The 21,879-nt window shown below is 40.3% G+C and overlaps 1 protein-coding gene across 3 annotated transcripts in view; it reads right to left on the bottom strand.

Moving 5' to 3' along the window:
- Positions 1-12,303, bottom strand: part of ssh2b (slingshot protein phosphatase 2b) — a 74,033-nt gene extending 61,730 nt beyond the window's left edge. The window contains exons 1-2 of one of the 3 annotated variants that reach the window (XM_060936400.1): positions 12,067-12,302; positions 1,542-1,585 (exon numbers count right to left, since the gene is read on the bottom strand). In XM_060936400.1, the coding sequence (XP_060792383.1) occupies positions 1,542-1,585; positions 12,067-12,129 (107 nt within the window). In that variant the 5' untranslated portion in view covers positions 12,130-12,302. Of the gene's footprint in view, positions 1-1,541; positions 1,586-12,066 lie in introns of those variants that run through there. The other 2 variants (XM_060936402.1, XM_060936401.1) reach the window with 2 other exon arrangements.
- Positions 12,304-21,879: the final 9,576 nt, after the last annotated feature.

Consider the following 21,879-nt stretch of genomic DNA (forward strand, 5'->3'; position numbering starts at 1 on the left):
ATTTTGTAAATCCACGCTATATGTTTTGTAAAATACATTCAGTCGGTAAACAGGAAGTCAACGTGCGACAGACTTGAAAATGGTATACATGGTATAGAACCCCAAGCTAAAGTTTGGTACCAAATACCAAGTGGCTATGATTTGTGGTTGCTGAGAAAAAGGGTGGTGTTTTGGATGGACGGACAGAGGTTTTAAAAAAAAAAAAGAGAAAAGGGAAAAAAAACAACAACAACAGTATAACCCCCCCCAGCCCGAGTCTGAGAAATGGACAAGCTTTGAAAAACTCTCTCAGATGAAGAATCAGAACAGGAAAGAAACTCCCTGTCGTGATATTCGAGGAAAGCACCAAGAAAATATTCAAATATCTGACGGTGAGGTCACTGAACCAAGGACGCTTTCGAAACCTGACAGGAAAAATACAGTAATCAAATTCTCTCAGGCGGAGAGGGTTAACTCTGAAGCGGGAAGTCTGAACGATGTGGATTTTTGAGCTCGGAAAAGTGTAAAAACAACATGGATACAACAAGCTAATCACCTAGCGGAGCGTTACTGAGCATGAGGTTATGATGTAATTATATTCTCAAAACAGTGAACTATAGTCAGTGTTATAGATGTAATGCATCTGTGTTGGTTGATCATTAAATTCTACTATAAACTCTTCTGAAGTAGTGAAGCGATATCTGATTTACTGGTGAAAGTCAGGAGGCGTGTTGGCAGTCGGAAATTGCGAGTTTGGAGATTTAGTCGATTACTTGTGACGGAACTGGGGTGGAATTCTCACATCTTGTACAAAATGTGTAGTTTTAACTTAGAAAAGTTATTAACCAGGCTGCATTAAAATATTAACTTCATTGGAACTCATACCCTGTCTTGCAAAAGGTGTTTGTCCTGTTTTGTTGCATTACAAGCTGGAATTAATTTTTTTTTTTGAGGGTTCGCACCATTTGATTTACACAACACGCCAAGTGCTTTAAAGGTGCAAATTGCTTTTTTATTGTGACACAGATAAGAAACCTGAGTAAACGGCGAGACTGGTTGGACTCGCTTGTTCAGTCGAAGGCGATGCGATACAGAAGGGAAGCACTGAGGTGTGAGGTCAGCACAACACAATACAGATGCTCGAACATAATACGTGGGACATAATGCGGCGCGAGGCGACGTCACAAACAAACAGACTCGCTTTGGACACCTGTGCAGTTCAGGGAAGAAGTAGAGTCGGATCCCTGGTGGCACAAGAACACACCCAGAAAACCATCAAACCAGGTTTCCTCCCAGGAATATTGCACGTTATCTATTTTTTTTTTCCCCAAAAGCTTCGTGTTCTACTGAGAAGGTTTTTGACACTGGTCACATTATCCAGTCAGAAATCTGGATTATAAGAAAGAGGCGTAAACATTCGGGCAGGAAGTTGAAACGCAACACAATTCAATGCATACAGAAAGAGAAGTTTCTGTCCATTTCGATATATAATTACTGGGTACATCTAGGGGGGATAAAAAGCTGGAAAAGATCGTGAGAGATTTATTTATTTATTTGTCTACCTTCTGGGCTGAGATCGGCGATCATCCTCCCCACTGCCAGACTCCTGATTGAAAAAGGAAACCTCGTGTTAATAATAATAATAATAATAATAATATCAACAACAAGACCTTTAAAAGAGAACTGAAGGCAAATTTTTTTATTCTCAAAATTCTATTTCTCATTTTATTAAATATCGGAATGCATTTTTGATCGCTATTTTGTCGCTGCTATAGCAAGTTATGAGTGTTTGAAACATGCTCTGTAATATATCAGTCCGTATGTCAAAGCAACGACCGTAAACGAGATTCGTTGAGACCTGTGCGAGACGTCGTAGGACGGAAGTAAAACGTACAGCGGAAATCAAAGTCACCGACATCTGCCAACATGGTCAAAAGACGTGCGCGCTCTCTTTCGAACGCTGATGTAATCAAACCAGAAGTTTTGTTTGTTTTGATAGCGATCAGGAAAGTTTGAAAAAAGTAGGCAGTAATCGTCATTTAAACTCGTTTTTGTGCAACATTTCGTTTGGAAAACAGTTTTCAAAATGGCGGCACTGACACCTGGCTGACGCTTCACGTTTGAAGTCTCGCACAAGTCTCGTGAAGATCGTGCGGATAAGCAACGCCTCCCGTGGGCCAAACGAACTAAATTCAACATGGTTAAAAACCGAACGGGGCGATAAGTATAATATTTAATTGCAATTATTTGCCAATACGAGTCACGATATAAGGTTACTAAAACCGAAAACGTAATTGAATAACACGTTAATCAAGAAATAAAGCAAGTTTAAAAATGACTTCAGGTCTCCTTTAACAAAACACCTAGAACAAGCGTTCAGTTTTAATGCTTTGATTCACACATATCACATATTTATTCTATCCACATTCACTGGATATGAGCAATCGCGCGCTCTTATTGGCTACTCTACTACTAGGATATCAGCTCATATACCGTTAGTAGAGGAAAAAAAATGGCGGAGCGTGTTGCTGAACCGAGGATGAAAGAAAAACTATTGAAAACAAAACCTCAAAAAAATACCAAAAAAAAAGAAGCAACAAAATATGGAATGAAAGTATTTGATGGTAAGAAAGTCTCTTTTTTTTTACTTTTCAAGAATTATTATTATTATAGCATTTTTCACAAATTGCTCGTCATTTTGCCGGTTTGTTTACATTCGAAGCAGAAATTATTTTCCCAGACATTTTGTGTAAAGTTTTTAATTTATCTAATATGCAAAAAATAAAAATAAATAAAAATGCTCCATTTCTCAAAATCCAGTGAATGTGGATAGAATCAAATAGTTATTCCACTCAATCTCATCGTACATGGATTATAACCAGCTCAGTGCTATGCAACTTGTCAGTTATCAGCTCACGTACAACTCGATTTAATGGAATAACTGTTAAATACAGAACTATCCAAAAGTCTTAGTCCCCTATTTTTTTTTCTTTCAAACTTTGTTATAGATTTCTATTTTATGACTTCTACATTAACAAGTCAAAACATTACAAAAACATTTTAGAGTTCCAAACATTCAGGGGTTTTTTTCCCCCCCAAGCACAAAATTAAATGTTACAGAAAAAAAAAGTCTATATCTGAGCAGCACATTCCATAAGATTCGAATTAAGAAAGAAAACACAATGAAGGCTACTGGTTTTTTTTGGTGCAAAATGAAGAAGTGAGTCTGACAGTCAAAGTGTCCAGAAGAACTGTGGCTGGTTCTGTAAGATGCTCAGTAAAACCTACAGCTCATTTCCGCATAAAGCAATTTTTTTTTAAAGCAAAGGGTCGTCTCACACCGAATATTGACTGTTTCATTTATTACAGCTTACTACTTATAGTATTTTTTAACCTTAAAACATTTCATTACATTATTTTTTAGTCATTTTTGGTTTTGCACAGAACTGTATATTAATACAATTACAAGCATGAGAAGGGATTTTGTGAACGCTAATTATACGTGACTACTTCCTGTTTGTTTTTTGTGAACAAGACTGCGTAATGGAAAATCTTCCTCGTTGGCTTTTGCTGTAGATAGAAAGAAAGGACGCAGACTTCCTGACTGATTTCCAAATCATGAAAAACCTTTCAAAGCTTGCTGTTACTCTGATTTGCATGAAGCCTTATTTGCATCCAGAGTCATGTGGGATGGCAGAGTCCGCACCTGAAAGGGTGACGTGGCGTTGAGAGACCGAGCGAGCGAGCGAGCGCCTCACCTTCTGTCCTGCATGTCTGTCTCGGATCGAGATAGAAATACGCTTCCAAACTTATACAGAAACGCACAGGATTATCCAAAAGGACGGATAATATTCAGTAGATAGATAACAGCAGGAAGTGGCTGAATTTGTCGATCACGATTGGACTGAATTTAGAATTCAGTCTGTAAATATCATACACACTTTTTATTTAAAAAAAAAAAACACCTTTCCTGAATTGTGGTACCAAAACTTACTTTATTGCAAATTTATCTGCCAAAAGTAAGCATTTTATAGCAAATAAAAATCAACGTTCTCGTCAGTTGGCATACATTATATACAGTACCATCCAAAAATTTGTGCACCCATACTCATTCATAGTATTTTCTATATTTTGACTATTTTCTACATCAAAACTATGAAACAACATCTGGAACATATATGGAATTATGTCTCATCTCATCTCATCTCATTATCTCTAGCCGCTTTATCCTGTTCTACAGGGTCGTAGGCAAGCTGGAGCCTATCCCAGCTGACTACAGGCGAAAGGCGGGGTACACCCTGGACAAGTCGCCAGGTCATCACAGGGCTGACACATAGACACAGACAACCATTCACACTCACATTCACACCTACGCTCAATTTAGAGTCACCAGTTAACCTAACCTGCATGTCTTTGGACTGTGGGGGAAACCGGAGCACCCGGAGGAAACCCACGCCGACACGGGGAGAACATGCAAACTCCACACGGAAAGGCCCTCGCCGGCCACGGGGCTCGAACCCGGACCTTCTTTATGGAATTATGTGGTAAACCAAAAAAAAGAAAAGTGTTAAAAAACAAAATGTTTGATATTTTAGATTCTTCAGCGTATCCAGCATTTACCTTGATGACTCTTTGCACACTACTGGCTTTATCTTAACCAGCTTCATGAGGTCGTCACCTGGAATGCTTTTCAATTAACACGTGCCTCGTCAAAAGTTAATTAGTAGACGAGTTTCTTGCCTTCTTATTCTGTTTGAGATCAAACAGTAAATAATAAAAATACAGTAAATAGCCCTATTCCACACCACAACTGTAGTAATCCATACAGTGTAACGTCAACAAGCGCTCAACTAAGTAAAGAGAAACGACATCCATCATTACTTTAAGACTTGAAGAAGTGGCTTAATTAATAATAACAACAAAGAAAAACCACTGAATTAGAGGTGTGTCCAAACTTTTGACTCGTCCTGTAGATCAGATTTAGCTGCACATTGTTATTATTTGACATTTCATGTACGTATCTCAACCGTTCCTGGTAAATTCTTCCACTATGTTTTTTCACGTCTTAATTCCTACTAACTCCTGATTAACCTCATTTGCTCCGTCTTTACGGGAAAATATCAGACCGAGGTCTTGACAGTACAGAGGCTCGGTCCGTACAAAAAGACCTCGGTCTGATATTTTCCTGTAAAGACTGAGCAAGCGAGGTTAACCAGGAGTCTATAATGTGGCATTTTTTATTTCTAAGATTAAAATAGACGCTCATTATAACGAGGCGTGACGCTGCTTTCAGTCACGTCATATTTGCAACCTAGTTGATTCACGCATGCAGAATAAACAGCTAGCCTTTTCAAAACTGGATTTCTGTTAGCGGTTACTGAACGCTCTTATTGCTCATTTCTTGAATAACTCGCTGACTTGTTTGTCTTTTGGCTGTTTTGGATTCCGTTCTGATTTCCAGGTCGTCTTTTTTTGTCGTTTTGTTTTTTGCAACATTGAAAGCCGGCGACTTGGGAAGACAGTCCGTAATGGTCCATGGACTTTACGGGAAAATACTGCCTGCCAAGGAACCAATCAGAGCGCACGAGTTTACCGGAAGTCGCTCGTGCCATATATTTAACAATTATTCTACGAAATCGAGTCGTACGTGAGCTGATAGCCGATGAGGCACGTAGCACCGAGATCGAGTCGAATAACTGTTTGATTCTATCCACATTCACTGCATTTTGAGAAACAGAGCGTTTTTATTTATGTTTATTTATTTATTGCAAATTTGATAAATAAAAACTTTACACAAAACATCCGACAAAATCATTTCCGCTTCGAATGTAAACAAACTTGCGAAATGACGAGCAATTTGTGAAAAATGTGACAATTTTTCTTGAAAAATTAAAAAAATTTGAAAAGGTACGTTCTTACCATGAAATACTTTCATTCTATATTTTGCTGCTCTTTTTTTTTTTGTATTTTTTACGGTTTTATTTTCGAGTAGAGTTTTTATTCCGTCCTCGGTTGGTTCAGCAACATGCACCGCCATTTTGTTTTTCTTTACTGACGGTATATGAGCTGATATCCTAGTAGTAGAGTAGCCAATCAGAGCTACTTGCTCATATCCAGTGAGTGTGGATAGAATGCCAGCATGTTCTAATGACAGGTGATATCATGCAGTTTCAGGAACATATAGATGAAGGGGATTTGATCAATCGGTGTCTCCAATCAACGGGGCTTATTTGCTTTGGGTTTTTTTAAAAATACATAAAACACTTTACAGATTTGTCTCTTATGAAAATTTTTGATGTCAAAAAGATACGCACTGGTTAAAGTGCACAAATTCACTCTTGTTTTAGTCACTAATTTGAAAATGGGTTGTAAAGTTGGTTGATAAATACTGTGCTTTACATCACCCAACTCTGACATATAGATTTATGGCGTTTGAAATAACCAGTAAATGAATATTAGTAAATATTTTTGAGATTGATCCAGTAGTGTAATACTAATCCCCCTCTGACCTGTGATCCTGGAATGCTGTTTGTTGAGTGTTTATATATATATATATATATATATATATATATATATATATATATATATATAAATAAAAACACCGTATGCACCTCGCTGCTGGAAGAACAAATGTCGTTGCCTCGAGCACCGAGCAGTGCCAGACTGAACCTAGTACTTTGCATTATGGAAATTGGTCAACCTTTGCAATTAATCTTCGCTGCAGATGTTTTACTCCAATCTGAGTGTTTATAGTAATCCCAGTGTTTTGCATTATTAAAACGTCGTCAAACTCTGGGATTAATCTACACCCCAAAGTGCTCTTCCGGTTTTGTGCAGGAAAAAGCACTAAGTGACAAAGGTAACACAAAGCTGAGAGTAATAAAAAAATTAAATAAATAAAAGTTTATGGGTTTAGCACTACTCATTATTCATGTTTAGGGCATCAGGCAAAGATCATGTCACATTCCCAGGGTTGGGCCAAAGTCAGGACAGAGTCGACTTTTAGTCCAGGCTTGGTATGAAAAAGGAAACGCTCAGCTTTATGTTAAAATCTGACAGACAAATTCACAACCAAAGCATCTCACTGACGTCACGCCCCAGCCTGGAAACGCGGTCGGTTTGTGTAGCAGGACATTTCTGCGCTCTTTGTGAAAAATCTGACGTTCCAGTGAAGAAAAATTTCAGACTGCTGATTCTCAAGAATATTATAACGACTGAAATAGATTAAACAGATTAAACCTGAAGAAACCAATCTGTTAGGAATATTACTACTGTATAATAACCAAGTTAAATAACTTCTCACATGAGAGTAATCTCCACTAATCACTTCATAAACAGAGAAAAAAAAATAGTTACAGTTCCCTAACTGATACAACCTGTCTCCCCGGATGTGTTTATTTTCATATTATCAGACTTTGTGTGCGTTTGTGTGTGTGTGTGTGGGGGGGAGGGGGGGTGTCAGTGTTTACGGCTGTGAAACTAAACCCTCCATAACTCATAATTACAATATAATGAAATGGTTATAACAATTTCGGCAGTTGTTAGTGATCTCTATCGATGACCTCGAAAGAAAGAAAGAACGAACAATTGACAAGAAAGAAAGAAAGAAAGAAAGAAAGAAAGAAAGAAAGAAAGAAAGAAAGAAAGAAAGAAGACAATTGACAAGAAAGAAAGAAAGAAAGAAAGAAAGAAAGAAAGAAAGAAAGAAAGAAAGAAAGAAAGAAAGAAAGAAAGAAAGAAGACAATTGACAAGAAAGAAAGAAAGAAAGAAAGAAAGAAAGAAAGAAAGAAAGAAAGAAGACAATTGACAAGAAAGAAAGAAAGAAAGAAAGAAAGAAAGAAAGAAAGAAAGAAAGAAAGAAGACAATTGACAAGAAAGAAAGAAAGAAAGAAAGAAAGAAAGAAAGAAAGAAAGAAAGAAAGAAAGAAGACAATTGACAAGAAAGAAAGAAAGAAAGAAAGAAAGAAAGAAAGAAAAATTGACAAGAAAGAAAGAAAGAAAGAAAGAAAGAAAGAAAGAAAGAAAGAAAGAAAGAAAAAGAAAAATTGACAAGAAAGAAAGAAAGAAAGAAAGAAAGAAAGAAAGAAAGAAAGAAAAAGACAGTCTCCTTACTTACTCGAACTGTTTACAGAAAGAAAGAAACAAAAACGAACACACAAAATAAAACGACAGGCCGATTGCCAGCACTGTCCGTTTCCCTTAATTTACCTTTATAACTTTATAATCAAGGGCGGCTGGTGCATAAGGGCGACTGGGCGACGCACTGCCAAAACGAAAAAAAAAAAGTTTTTTTCCTTTTTTTAAAACAAACTTTCACCAGCGCTGCTCGAGGCCGTTTTAATCTGTCTCTGGGTATCATTGTCCAATCAGGGTGGTCTTGCTTCTAGAGTACCGCCCCTTTTGGGGCGATTTCAGTCACGCTGAAAATCGCCCAAGAGTTCACTGATAGAGTCCCATGTTAATATTTTTTTTTTCTCCTAACTGACACTTCAATGCAATCTCTATGGGTTCCGGGGGGGCGTGCCCTAACGTGCTTACGTGACTGCGAAGCGCGGCAAAGTTGCGTTCGATCCGCTCAGTTTCTGAGGTGAGATGGATGCGGAAAGCAATTCAGTGCGGTCCTTAAAAGAAGTTCCATTTAGTCAGCGATCAAATCGAGCTAAATTGGCAACAAAACAAGCTGGACCCCCCTCGACCAAATCTAAACATAAAACAAATTTCGACAAGGGGGGGAATCATATACTCGAGGTTTTACTTCAACATGGTCCCAGCGCAAATCCTGGCGAGCTGGCTGCGAGGACGCCTCAGCGGTTTTCTGCGCCCCCTGCTTACTTTTCCACCCTGGAGGTGGCTCCACGGACAACACTGCTTGGACGGTCACTGGAGTTTCGGACATGCATCATTTGTTGGAGAAAATAAAAAAACATGAGTCATCAAAGATTCACATGGGCAGCTGCCTGAAATTTTCGGCTTTTGGGAGAGTGAACATCGCTACACAACCGGATGAGGGCTACAGGCTAGCAGTTCGCCGCCACAACGATGAGGTGAGCAAGAACAGGCACATATTAAACCCATAGACATATAAACATAGACGCCGCATTCTGCGTAGAATCATACGTCATCCTCGCCGCCATATCGGATGTGGCAAAGTGGAGATTCTTCAACCGTCTCTGGTATAGCGTCTAGACAGTAGCCGAGAATAAAGATGCCTCATTCATGTGCTGCGTTTAACTGTACCAACAAGTTTACCGTCCAAACGAGATCACATGGGATTACCTTTCACAGGTGAGACTGGAAAAATACTTTTCAGTGTATTTGGTCATTATAATGTAATTTTACGAACAGATTTTTCTGACTTTGTGGCTAATATGAAGGATTTTGACAGAACAGGTCAGACAGTCAGGATCAGAGAGGGAGCTGTTCCTTCAGTCTTCAGTTTCCCAGCTCATCTCCACCGGGTAGGTGTAGAGTTATAAGCAGTGAGAATTAGAGAATACAGTGCCACACTATGATGAACGTTTTTGAACGTATGATGAATGTTTTTAACCTTTCTGAATGTGAAGGAATCAGTGATGTATTTTGTTTTGGTATGACGTTAGAACCTGGCCGAACTCAGTTTGGTGGTCATTCAGCTCACTTTATTCAACGAGAGTAGGTCTGTGTGGTGACTCAATAAATAAAACAGTACATTTTTATTTTCATTCACTATTTCCAGTTTTTCCACTATTTCCATCATTTATCATATTCAGTCTTGTAGGTTGGTTATTGTGGCCTCAGGTTTTGGTAGCTTGCTACGGTATGCTGACTGATTAGCTTACCTGAGCTATCTATCGCGGATCTGTCGCTAGTTTGCAGTGTACAGGGTATTTCGCACACTATTTATAACCATCACATTAAAAGTTATATATGTTGTTTTGATGCCTGTTTGTTTCCCAAATATATACGTGTGTGTCTTAATGGGTGAATAAAAGGCATCGAGTTAAATATTATTGTAGAAAGGGGCTTTATGAAGTTCAGTCCATTTACTTGCATTGGTTTACGGGGAAGCTTTGCCACATCAAATATGGCAGACGCTCTGACGTATCCCAGCAACGGGGCCACCAGCTCAATGCGGCGTCTATGTTTATATGTCTATGATTAAACCGGCTCACCCAATGCGTGAAATTTTGTGGAGTGTTCGAGTTAGCTCTACGAGGCAAAGACGAAACTGAGGGCTCCAGTCACCGTGGTGTTTTTCTGGGTTTGGTTGACTATTGACTTGCTACCTAGGTCAATTTACTTCAGTCCTGTGGACATTTATGGTCCGTGTAGACATAACGGGAGAAAATTGCCCCCCCTGAAAAAATATTCAGGAGCCGCCACTGTTTATAATAACTAATAAATAGCTACCACTGCAACGACTTTGGCAGCTGACAGCAAAATCCATCAGTGACTTAATTAAAAAAAGAAAGAAGCAAACAAACTAGGGTTACAAACAAACAAACACAAATATATGCATCAAAGAAACAGAAATAAAATGACAGGTCCTTTAAAAACTTTAAAAACAAACAAACTAGCTAATTAACCGAATAAGCGAATGAAACATAGTGGAAGGCCTCTTTAAAAAAATTAATTAAAAAAAAATCAGCTCTTTATTTATAAATTGCTTTTGAGGAACATAAACAGAGTGTTTATTGTCACGAGGATAAATTTGCCATAAACATGACTGCAGAAACAGTGTGCATTTTGTATAACTCTATAACTATAATAAATAATAAACACACTAACTTTAGCAGTTTATAACGCGATCTCCACTCATCACCTCAATACTAAAGAAACTAACTAAAACAAACAAATAAAAACAACCAAAAAGACAGGCCTCTTGCTTGTACGATCTGTTTCCCTGGATTAGATTTTTTTTTTTTTGTTCTCGGTTCTGGATGTGTGTGCATTTTTATTTGATTTTTGTTTTGAAGAAGAAGGATTTGAGTGTTTATGACGGTGAGGCCAAACCCAGTGTCGACACTATGGCAGAAATAGCTATGGATTCATTCATGCATTTTGTATAACCTCCCTGTTTTCCATTTAGTCTGAGAACTTCAGCCCGTGCGCTCATTCAGTTTTAATTAGGAAATGTGGGCCACACTGATATCTCCAACTCATGACACTGAAGGTTCTCTAGCGGCTGTCTAACATCTCTGGACAGGAAACAATACAAGGCTACGAAGAGTGTTTATTTTTATTTCATTCTTCTTTTTTTCCCCCCGAGACTTTGGAATCGTCCGTCTAGACGCTAGTTGAAATGAAAGTAGTTCTTTAGAGACGCTCTTCAGTAAGTTACTTAATGGATTAATTTGTCGTCGTTGTTCTGGGGCTTGTTGTTTTTAGTTGTGGTTGTTTATAGCATGGATTTTTACAATTTGTATGTACAGACAGTGGTTTTTACTTGGTTTTATATCGCAGTTGGTCGGTGTGATGTCGAAGGACTTTCATGGATTTAATAAAGATGTAGAAGATGAACATGTCACCAGCTCAGCTATTTCCTTCCCAAGTCTTTCACTTCATTCAGCTCTTCCTCTCCTTCCTCACACTGCTCTTTGTGCTCATTATCATCAGTTTATCCAAGTAGGTATGATTTTTATGGGTTATTTACAGAATAAAACAGGCCTGTCTACAGGCCCGGTCTTTCACAGGAACCTGTGTTGTTCATGTTGTGTGTTTTAAATAAGACTCACAGGACACACCGGCTCTCCTCAGACATGTTGTCTTACGTAAAAGCTGCTAAAACCTCATTCACACACAGAATTACAGGAGTGTGTGATGACATTAACACATTAAACTGCCTCTAATGAAGCTTAAGACCGTTTTTAGTGTCTCTCTGACAGTCAAGCTGCTCTTTAAAAGCATAAACAGACAGATTTAGAACGCTGTAATGTGTAAAATGCTGCCGAGCTTCACATCAGAGCGACAATGTAATTCCAAACCAATATATATATATATATTTCTTTGCGCATGCGCGTTGTTCAGACATAATGGACTGTCGAGAAGAAGAAGAAGAAGAGAAGCAGAAAGAGCGGAAATGAGCCAGGAAGACAGAAAAGACTTACCGAAACGCAAGGGCTGGATGTCGCGCTCGGAGTAGGCGACCTCTGGACGGTTACCAACGCCATTCAGGCCCCGGGGAACGGAAACCTGAGGAAAACTAGCGACGCTGAGGCGGACATTATCGTGTCAGAACGGAGAAATCAGCTGCGCGAGCGCATCCGGCTCTCTTCCGTTGTGTTCCTGCTGCTTGTTGGCGCGCGCGCTCACTCTCTCTCTCTCTCTTCTGTGTCGCTTCCTCTCTCTCTGTGTGCTCGATCTGCGCATGCGCCGAGCCGCCAGCTGTCAAACCTCAGTAACCTTTCTCATCTAATCAGTGTTTTGAAATAAAAATAAAGAATTTGATGTTCTCGTGAACCAAATAAATGCATAATCATGGTGTTTTAGGCTGTATAGTAGGGTGCATCAGTTGCCCCGTAAAAATGAAAAGTTCCTCCGATCATAGAATAGAATGGAATAGAATCAGGGGCGCAGATAGGATTTTTGAACTGGGAGGGACTGAGCTGTCAGCAAATGATTCCATTTTGTATATATATATATATATATATATATATATATATATATATATACACACTACCGTTCAAAAGTTTGGGGTCACTTTGAAATGTCCTTATTTTTGAAAGAAAAGCACTGTTCTTTTCAATGAAGATCACTTTAAACTAATCAGAAATCCACTCTATACATTGCTAATGTGGTAAATGACTATTCTAGCTGGTTTTTGGTGCAATATCTCCATAGGTGTATAGAGGCCCATTTCCAGCAACTCTCACTCCAGTGTTCTAATGGTACAATGTGTTTGCTCATTGCCTCAGAAGGCTAATGGATGATTAGAAACCCCTTGTACAATCATGTTAGCACAGCTGAAAACAGTTGAGCTCTTTAGAGAAGCTATAAAACTGACCTTCCTGTGAGCAGATTGGGTTTCACATTTGTGGGGTCGATTAAATGCTCAAAATGGCCAGAAAAATGTCTCGACTATATTTTCTATTCATTTTACAACTTATGGTGGTAAATAAAAGTGTGACTTTTCATGGAAAACACAAAATTGTCTGGGAGACCCCAAACTTTTGAACGGTAGTGTGTATGCATGTTATTTCACCTCCCTCACTGCCATCACCAGGAACTACCTGCAGGCCAGGACAATGATAACATTTTAACATAGCCTATGGAAATCCAAAGTTTACACATTATCATCATGCACAGAAATTGCAAAACTGCAAAATTAGTTTTAAAACCGCTAAGTTCCAACTGTTAAACATAGCGAGAGGCTGGGCTACGTGTGTGTGTGTAAAGTGTAAACCAGTGCATCCTGACTTTCTAACTATGCCTGTGTGTTGCGTGAGCGGCAGTCAGTCAACAACTCTTCGCAAAGTTTCCTTATGAAACAATATGCTCGCTGAAATTATGGCAGGGAACGCCAGATTAAACATTAAAACTGCCTCCTGAGCACTGTATCTACAGGCTACCACCGAAAGAAGGAGGCTACCAGAAAGGCATCTCTACTCCGTACGATTTTACTTTCACTACGACATTACTTTGAACAGACTATCAAAAAATTGCAAGGTGATATGATAAAGTAAGGCACAGTTTACTTAGTCGTTTTTTTTTTTAAACGATGCAATCGTTTTCTGCCTTTTGGCACCCTTCATCATGCCGTGTTGGGGTCCTGAACTAGGAGGAGCTGTCCCCGATATGCCTGTCAAACTTGTAACCATAGCAACCAAGCTCGAGCTCGCAACCTGTGCAGTCTGCGCAGTTGCAACTATGTATGTACTGCTGTGCACCTCAATAAACCGAATGGTAATTAGTCTTTTGATTTTTCCGTGAGGTTTGCCTTATGCAAAGAAAGACAGCATAGACGTTTTTTCCTCCCTATAAGTGGGGGGGACCGAACGAGGTGAATTTAAATCTGGGTGGGACGAATCCCCCCGTCCCCCCCTCTATCTGCGCCCGTGAATAGAATAGAATAGAATAGAATACCTTTATTGTCACTATACACATGTACAACAGGGGCGATTTCTCAGAGACAACAAGGGAAGCCGAGCTTCCCCTAAAATTCTCTCCCCAAACTGCGGCGTCTACGACTTGAATTATCATTAAAACAATAACTTGCATAACATAATATATGCTCAAGATTGTATTTATGTTCATAACTATCCTGTAACTTATTTGAGTGATGTCTGACGAACTTGCAGTTCGCTATGAGAATCACCTTTGCTGCCAGGCTGTAACCTTCCCTTATGAAAATCTACCATGGTTTACTATGGTTTTACCATGGTTTTTATGTAGTAACCATGATTCTACCATGGTATTTCATGGTGATTCTAAGTACTATGAACCAACCATAGTATTACTATGGTTCATCCATGGTAGTAACCATGGTTCTACTATGGTATTTCATGGTGATTCTAAGTACTATGAACCAACCATAGCATTACTGTGGTTTATCCATAGTACTGCAGTAGCTGTGGTAGCATCATAGTTGTATGTGTAATAGGTCATAGTAACTACGAAATTAGATTAAAAAGGGATAGTATGGTTTTTAAAAGGATGCACTAACTAGTATTACCATGCTTTCGTCCAACAGTCAATGCTGTAGAGAAGGATCTCGATTAACAACCCAGATACATTAACATTTACTTAGAACCTAAAAATTTAAGTGAACATTGAGGTAAAATGCACCATGGCTTTCATAGTTACCCAAAAAACCATGAAAACCATGAATAACTATAAACCATGGTAAAACCATGGTTAGTTTTCATAGTAAAACCATGGTTAATTTTTGTAAGGGTTTCTTATTTCAATGGGCTCTATGGACTGGCAGCAGTGTTGCCAGATTGGGCGGTCAGGGGCGGTTTTAGGAAATCTGAGGCTCTGGGCAAAGGACAATTTGGAGGCCCCCCCCCCAACCCCAACCCATACACCTGTAATAATAATGAGATGATGAATCATACGTACTGACGAACAATATTTATTGTGAACACATGGAAATGATTGAAAAAAAACCAATAAAGATAACTGAATATCTGAATATAAGCTGTGTGTGTGTGTGTGTGTGTCAGTAGAGGAGAGTGTGTGTGTGCCTGTCTGTCTATGTGCGCTGCTGTCGGTGTGCCCATCTATCAGTCTGGTTCATGCTCGTTGCGAGACGAGTTAATTTGTGATGCTGGTGGTATAATATCGATATCTCTACGACTACCACTGCAGCTAGCATTGCTGTTGGCAAAACCCAGCTCATTAGATGTGCTGGCCCTGGGTTCTTCTTCGGTGGAAGAACTTGCGTGGAAGAAGGTTGTTAATTTCGGTAGCTTTTCAACAAACTGCTCGCTATCCTTTTTCCTCTTCCTTTTCTCACTGCCACTTAGAAATCGTTTCATTCTGATTTTACTTCAACAAAAAATTTTACGAGGGCTCTGCAGCTAGAGCTAGATGGTGGTGCATGTATTCAGCCCGCTCGCGTCGTTGCCTAGGTTACTTCAGACACTACGGCTCTGAGAAAGAGCAAAGCCAGATAGCTGTGCGGGACATCACGTCACATACTGGTGGTTTTGTTTGTGAATCTAGCTGTAGGATTACACGTGAATCATGCTTTATTGCTTTTATTATTTTCGTAGCAATGTGGTTCATGTCGAGTGGAAAATATGTATAATCACAATGAATTATTACATAGTAAATGATGATGTATAGCATGCAGGAAAACAGGAATACCGTAACGCGACGACGAGGCCCCTGATTGGACGAGGCTCAGGGCAATTGCCCGACTTTGCCCAATGGAAAGACCGCCTATGGCGGTTTTAAGTGCATTTTGGCGGGTTTTGAACATATTTTGGGATGGAAAACGTCAGCAGTATCTGGCAACACTGACTGGCAGCCGGGTATCCGTTGCAGTCTACGAGACGGCTCTGAACAGCCAATTTCGGCTAGTTGTTATTGGTTAAAATCAACAAAATCGTCACTTCCAGGGAAGCCGGGCTTCTCTGGGACTAAACGAGACAGTGGGAGGGACAAGAAGCCGGGCTGATAAAGGATTATTGGAGGTAGTGTTTGAAAGACATGAGGAGGGCGGTACTTTGGCGAGGAACACGGAAGTATGATCAGTCAGTCCCTAGCGGATGTTGAGAAAGTGTAGTCGTGTGCCAAAGTGCTGTCCGAATTTCTTTTCATATAAACGGTTCTTCTCATTGATGTCTCTGTACATTACTCTGTAAATAAATGTAAATATTACTCGTTGTGTTCCGTTAACTTTCATCCATTCTATCAGTTTGATCATTCGTGAATTCACTCGTTTATTTCATTTGTAGTTCAATCTGGTTGTAGGCTAGCTTGAGCCTTATTGGGATCTGCAGTGCTAGCTGCTAACAGAAATTGGTGAAGTCTCTGGAAAGCACAACCAGCTAGTATGACAGGGTCACAGACCATTTTCTGGAAAAGGAGCGGAGGGCAGAATTTGTGTATAAATAGTGTTCATGTTCATGAATCTGAAGTGTGTATATTGTTCAGTAACGTTAAGAGACTGGTGGGCTCTGTGTTACCTGGGTATAATATTCAAGGTTCTGTGTGTTGCATAGCCTACCTGGTTATGAATTTCCAGACTGTGTTGCAGAAGATGTTCAAGGATGTGTTGCACAGCTGGGTGTTGTGTTAAAGACTCTGTGTTGCATATCAGGGTATGATGTTCAAGGCTCTTCGTTGAATAGCCAGTGATTTTTGGATGTTTGATATTTTTGATTAAGGATATGAGGCACTAGCCTGGCAAGCCAGACTATAACATGAAATGTACAAGCAAAAATACTTTCTGCCACTAGGTAGGGTTGTCTAGTTCACTATGCTAATGGGGCACACCTTTCTATGCTTTGGGATCCGGCCTACAGGTTTTACGATGAATGCGTAAAATGGGCTTCCCCTGTTTTAAAAACCAGCAGCCGCCACTGATGTACAATGAGATTAAAACATCTCCAATAACAGTGCAAACAGCGTGTAGAGAGAGAGAGAGGAAGGGGGGAGAAAAAAAAGGGGGGTGTAAGGGGGGGGTAAGGTGCACAGTCTGAGGTGTATGTGTTGTGTTACACATTATGAAGTGAGGTATTGCACATATAAAGTATTGCACAGAGACAGTCACATTATAAATTATTGCACGAGAGAGTCACATTATAAGATAAAATATTACACATTATGAAGTATTGCAAGGTAAGGTAAGGTGCACAGACTTGAGGTGAATGTGTTGCGTTTCACATTATGGAGTGTGGAATTGCACATTATAAAAGTATTGCATAGAGAGTCATCTTATAAAGTACTGCACATTATAAATTAGTAAAATAGTAAAATAAATAGACTATAAAGTCAGAGCATATCCGAGTTCATGATCATGATGCATTTTTGTTTTTATGTTCCTTTTGGTAAGAAAACACACTGGGTGAAATATTTTGACAAAATTCAAAAGTTTAATGGCGGCACCAGGAGCTCAAAGTTATGGAAAAAGCTGCTATTTTATGACTTTTATGACAAAATTTCAATCACTTTTTATGATGGCACCTTATAGAGTATACCAAATATCTTAGATACACATTTTTAGTACATATTGTAAATATATTATCGAGCACAGTTTGAGTTTTAGCTGTTCATTGAATCATTGTTCAACTACTTTTAAACAATACAAATGTATTATGAATCACATTAATGCTTCTCAATCCCTTGCAAAGGTTCTTAACATGATCTCTGGGTCACAAGAAATCAATAAATGGAGTCCAACATTGTGATTCAAATCTTGCACGAAAACATAAAATAAGCGTTTTTTGACAAAAAAAAAAAATGAACCTCATGGTGCCACCATTACACTTTTGAATATGGACAAAAAATTTTACAGGATGTCTTTATTGGTGAAAAGGAACACCCAGGGCAGCATGGTGGTGTAGTGGTTAGCGCTGTCGCCTCACAGCAAGAAGGTCCTGGGTTCGAGCCCCGTGGCCGGTGAGGGCCTTTCTGTGCGGAGTTTGCATGTTGTCCGCGTGGGTTTCCTCCGGGTGCTCTGGTTTCCCCCACAGTCCAAAGACATGCAGGTTAGGTTAACTGGTAACTCTAAATTGACCGTAGGTGTGAATGTGAGTGTGAATGGTTGTCTGTGTCTATGTGTCAGCCCTGTGATGACCTGGCGACTTGTCCAGGGTGTACCCCGCCTTTCGCCTGTAGTCAGCTGGGATAGGCTCCAGCTTGCCTGCGACCCTGTAGAACAGGATAAAGCGGCTAGAGATAATGAGATGAGGAACACCCAAACAAAAATGCATCAGATTTTATGAAAGTGAGGGCAACTGATGCACCCTACTGTATAGTTTTTTTTTGTTGTTGTTGTTTAAGGGTCGTTTTACAATCAGGGTACAAAGTTTGTGTCACAGGGGTCCAAAATTCAAATTGATTCAAACTGGTTCTTGTACCAGTTTTTAAGTGAAGGACAAGTTAAAGAACAGATTTCAGGTAATTTTTTGACGTGTGTGTATGGTAGTTTTGTGTAATCTGCTATAAGATAAAGAAGATTAAGTGTAGCTTTAAGCAGGGCTGGGAGAAACAAATGAAGTGATTCTCGGAGAGGACAATTTTTTTTGACAATTCAGAATCCACTACTTCCATAGTGCTTTTAAATATAAGGCTGTAAGCTTTGTGTTAGTTGTCTCTAATATTTATGTCCCAATATCTTGACCACATTTTAGGATGAAAATAATCATTTTATTGAAAAAATTAGCTGTCTCGGAGAGGACATTTTTTTGACACAATTACATACTAACTTGATCAAAAACTTACTGGCATTCAACATTAAAACTTAACTATGTTTCCAGTGATATGGAACCAAATATGTGTTTTATGGTATAAAGAATGATTTAAGTGCATCCCTTTTGGAGCTACCTGTGGTCAAAAAAGCACTTTTTCTAAATGACACGAGTAATTTTGCTAAATATGACATATATTGCCATACATTCACCAAAAATAACGTTATCACCAAATTTTTTTTTGCATGGTAAATAGAGCGATCACAGGGCGACAATAAACAACCAAGTTCATTTAGTCAAGCCTTTTGATATTGAAGATAATAAGTGTTAAATGTGATTTTTAGCTTGCGTACCCTGATTGTAAAACAACCCTTTAAAAGAAACCTTTATTTGTCACATGCATACTTCAATTCATCCTTTGCATTTAACCCATGGGCGGCACGGTGGTGTAGTGGTTAGCGCTGTCGCCTCACAGCAAGAAGGTCCTGGGTTCGAGCCCCGTGGCCGGCGAGGGCCTTTCTGTGTGGAGTTTGCATGTTCTCCCCGTGTCCCCGTGGGTTTCCTCCGGGTGCTCCGGTTTCCCCCACAGTCCAAAGACATGCAGGTTAGGTTGACTGGTGACTCTAAATTGACCGTAGGTGTGAATGTGAGTGTGAATGGTTGTCTGTGTCTATGTGTCAGCCCTGTGATGACCTGGCGACTTGTCCAGGGTGTACCCCGCCTTTTGCCCGTAGTCAGCTGGGATAGGCTCCAGCTTGCCTGCGACCCTGTAGAAGGATAAAGCGGCTAGAGATAATGAGATGAAATGAGATTTAACCCATCTGAAGCAGTGAACACACACACACACACACACAGCAGTGGGCAGCCACACCAGAGCGCCCAGGGAGCAGTCAGGGGTTAGGTACCTTGCTCAAGGCCGCCCCACATCAACCTAACTGCATAAACTGGCGACCGTGCTAACCACTACACCACCATACTGCCTTGTTTGTTTGTTTGTTTGTTTGTTTGTTTCCAGCCAGAGATTCAACAAAATGTGCAAAATGCCCTAATGGACAAGTACAGGGAAGGCCAGAGAAAGCTACATTGTGTGTTTGATAGAGTGCTGAGAGATCTCATCTCATCTCATCTCATCTCATCTCCTCTCATCATCTCTAGCCGCTTTATCCTGTCCTATAGGGTTGCAGGCAAGCTGGAGCCTATCCCAGCTGACTACGGGTGAAAGGCGGGGTACACCCTGGACAAGTCGCCAGGTCATCACAGGGCTGACACATAGACACAGACAACCATTCACACTCACATTCACACCTACGCTCAATTTAGAGTCACCAGTTAACCTAACCTGCATGTCTTTGGACTGTGGGGGAAACCGGAGCACCCGGAGGAAACCCACGCGGACACGGGGAGAACATGCAAACTCCACACAGAAAGGCCCTCGTGGCCGCTGTGCTCAAACCCAGAACCTTCTTGCTGTGAGGCAACCGTGCTAACCACTTACACCATCGTGCCGCCCAAAACATGCTGACCTTTTCTGGTCCTCGGACATGCCTGATCCATTCTGATGCCTTATGTCTGGTTGGAGTCTCATTACATCACTCCTGTTGAGGACGGCCCTATATGGACAGTCGAAAGTCACGCTTGGAAGACGCTCTGGACACTTACAGTAATGTTTTTATGGCTACAGTTGACTTGCTAACTTTAGGACTGCAGTTGTCATGAACAGTTTTGCACTCAAGTTTCCATCAATGAAGAGTTATAACATCAACGAAACAGACTTCATGTTAAAACTGTTAATGTTATCGTCACGTTGTCTTTTTTTGCCCAAATGAGGATGGGTTCCCTTTTGAGTCTGGTTCCTCTTGAGGTTTCTTCCTCATGTCGTCTGAGGGAGTTTTTCCTTGCCACCATTGCCACAGGCTTGCTCATTGGGGATAGATTAGGGATAAAATTGTCTCATGTCTTGGGTCATTCAGATTCTGTAAAGCTGCTTTGGGACAATGTCTATTGTTAAAAGTGCTATACAAACAAACTTGACTTGACTTGACATTAGAGTGGTGCAAGACATGTATGAGAACAGTGAAACAGCAGTGAGGTGTGTAGTTGGAACGACTGAATGGTTCAAGGTGAAGGTGGGACTTCATCAAGGATCTGCTTTGAGTCCTTTCTTGTTTGCCATGGTGATGGATAGCTTGATGAACGAAGTGAGGCAAGAGTCACCATGGAACATGATGTTTGCTGATGATATTGTGATATGTGGTGAAAGTAGAAAGGAAGTTGAGCTGGGTTTGGAGAGATGGAGGTATGCATTGGAACGAAGAGGAATGAAGGTGAGCAATAGCAAAACAGAATACATGTGCGTCAATGAGAATGGGGATGAGAGTGATGCAAGGAGTAGATGTAAAAAAAAATTGGTGAATTCAAGTACCTGGGGTCAACTGTGCAGGAAAACGGGGGCTGCGATAGTGAGGTGAGAAAGCGAGTGCAGGCAGGGTTGAGCAGTTGGAGAAGGATTTCAGGAGTCATTTGTGATAGGAAAGTCCCAGCAAAAGTGAAAGGTAAGATGTAGAAGACAGTAGTGAGACCAGCTGTGATGTATGGATTGGAGACCGTACCCTTAACGAAGAAACAGGAGGCAAAGTTGGAGGTGGTGGAGTTGAGGATGTTAAGGTTTGCGATGGGAGTGATGAGGCTGGACAGGATAAGGAACGAGCACATCAGAGGGACAGCACATGTGGAGAGCTTGGGAATGAAGCTAAGAGAGATGAGACTGAGATGGTATGGGCACATCCTGAAAAGAGATGCAGAGCATGTTGGAAGGAGAATGTTGAGGATGGAGCTGCCAGGCACACGAAAACGAGGAAGGCCAAAGAGGAGATACATGGATGTGGTGAGAGAGGACATGAAAGTGGCAGGTGTGGTAGAGAAGGATGCTGAAGACAGGGAGCAATGGAGACGAAAGATCCGCTGTGGCGACCCCTAATCGGGAGCAGCCAAAAGAAGAAGATGCAAAATGCCATGATGTATGAGGTGTATGTATGACCCAATGATCCAACTATTCAAATA

Source organism: Neoarius graeffei, chromosome 12 (genome assembly GCF_027579695.1).
Source record: "Neoarius graeffei isolate fNeoGra1 chromosome 12, fNeoGra1.pri, whole genome shotgun sequence".
NCBI classification, from domain to species: domain Eukaryota; kingdom Metazoa; phylum Chordata; class Actinopteri; order Siluriformes; family Ariidae; genus Neoarius; species Neoarius graeffei.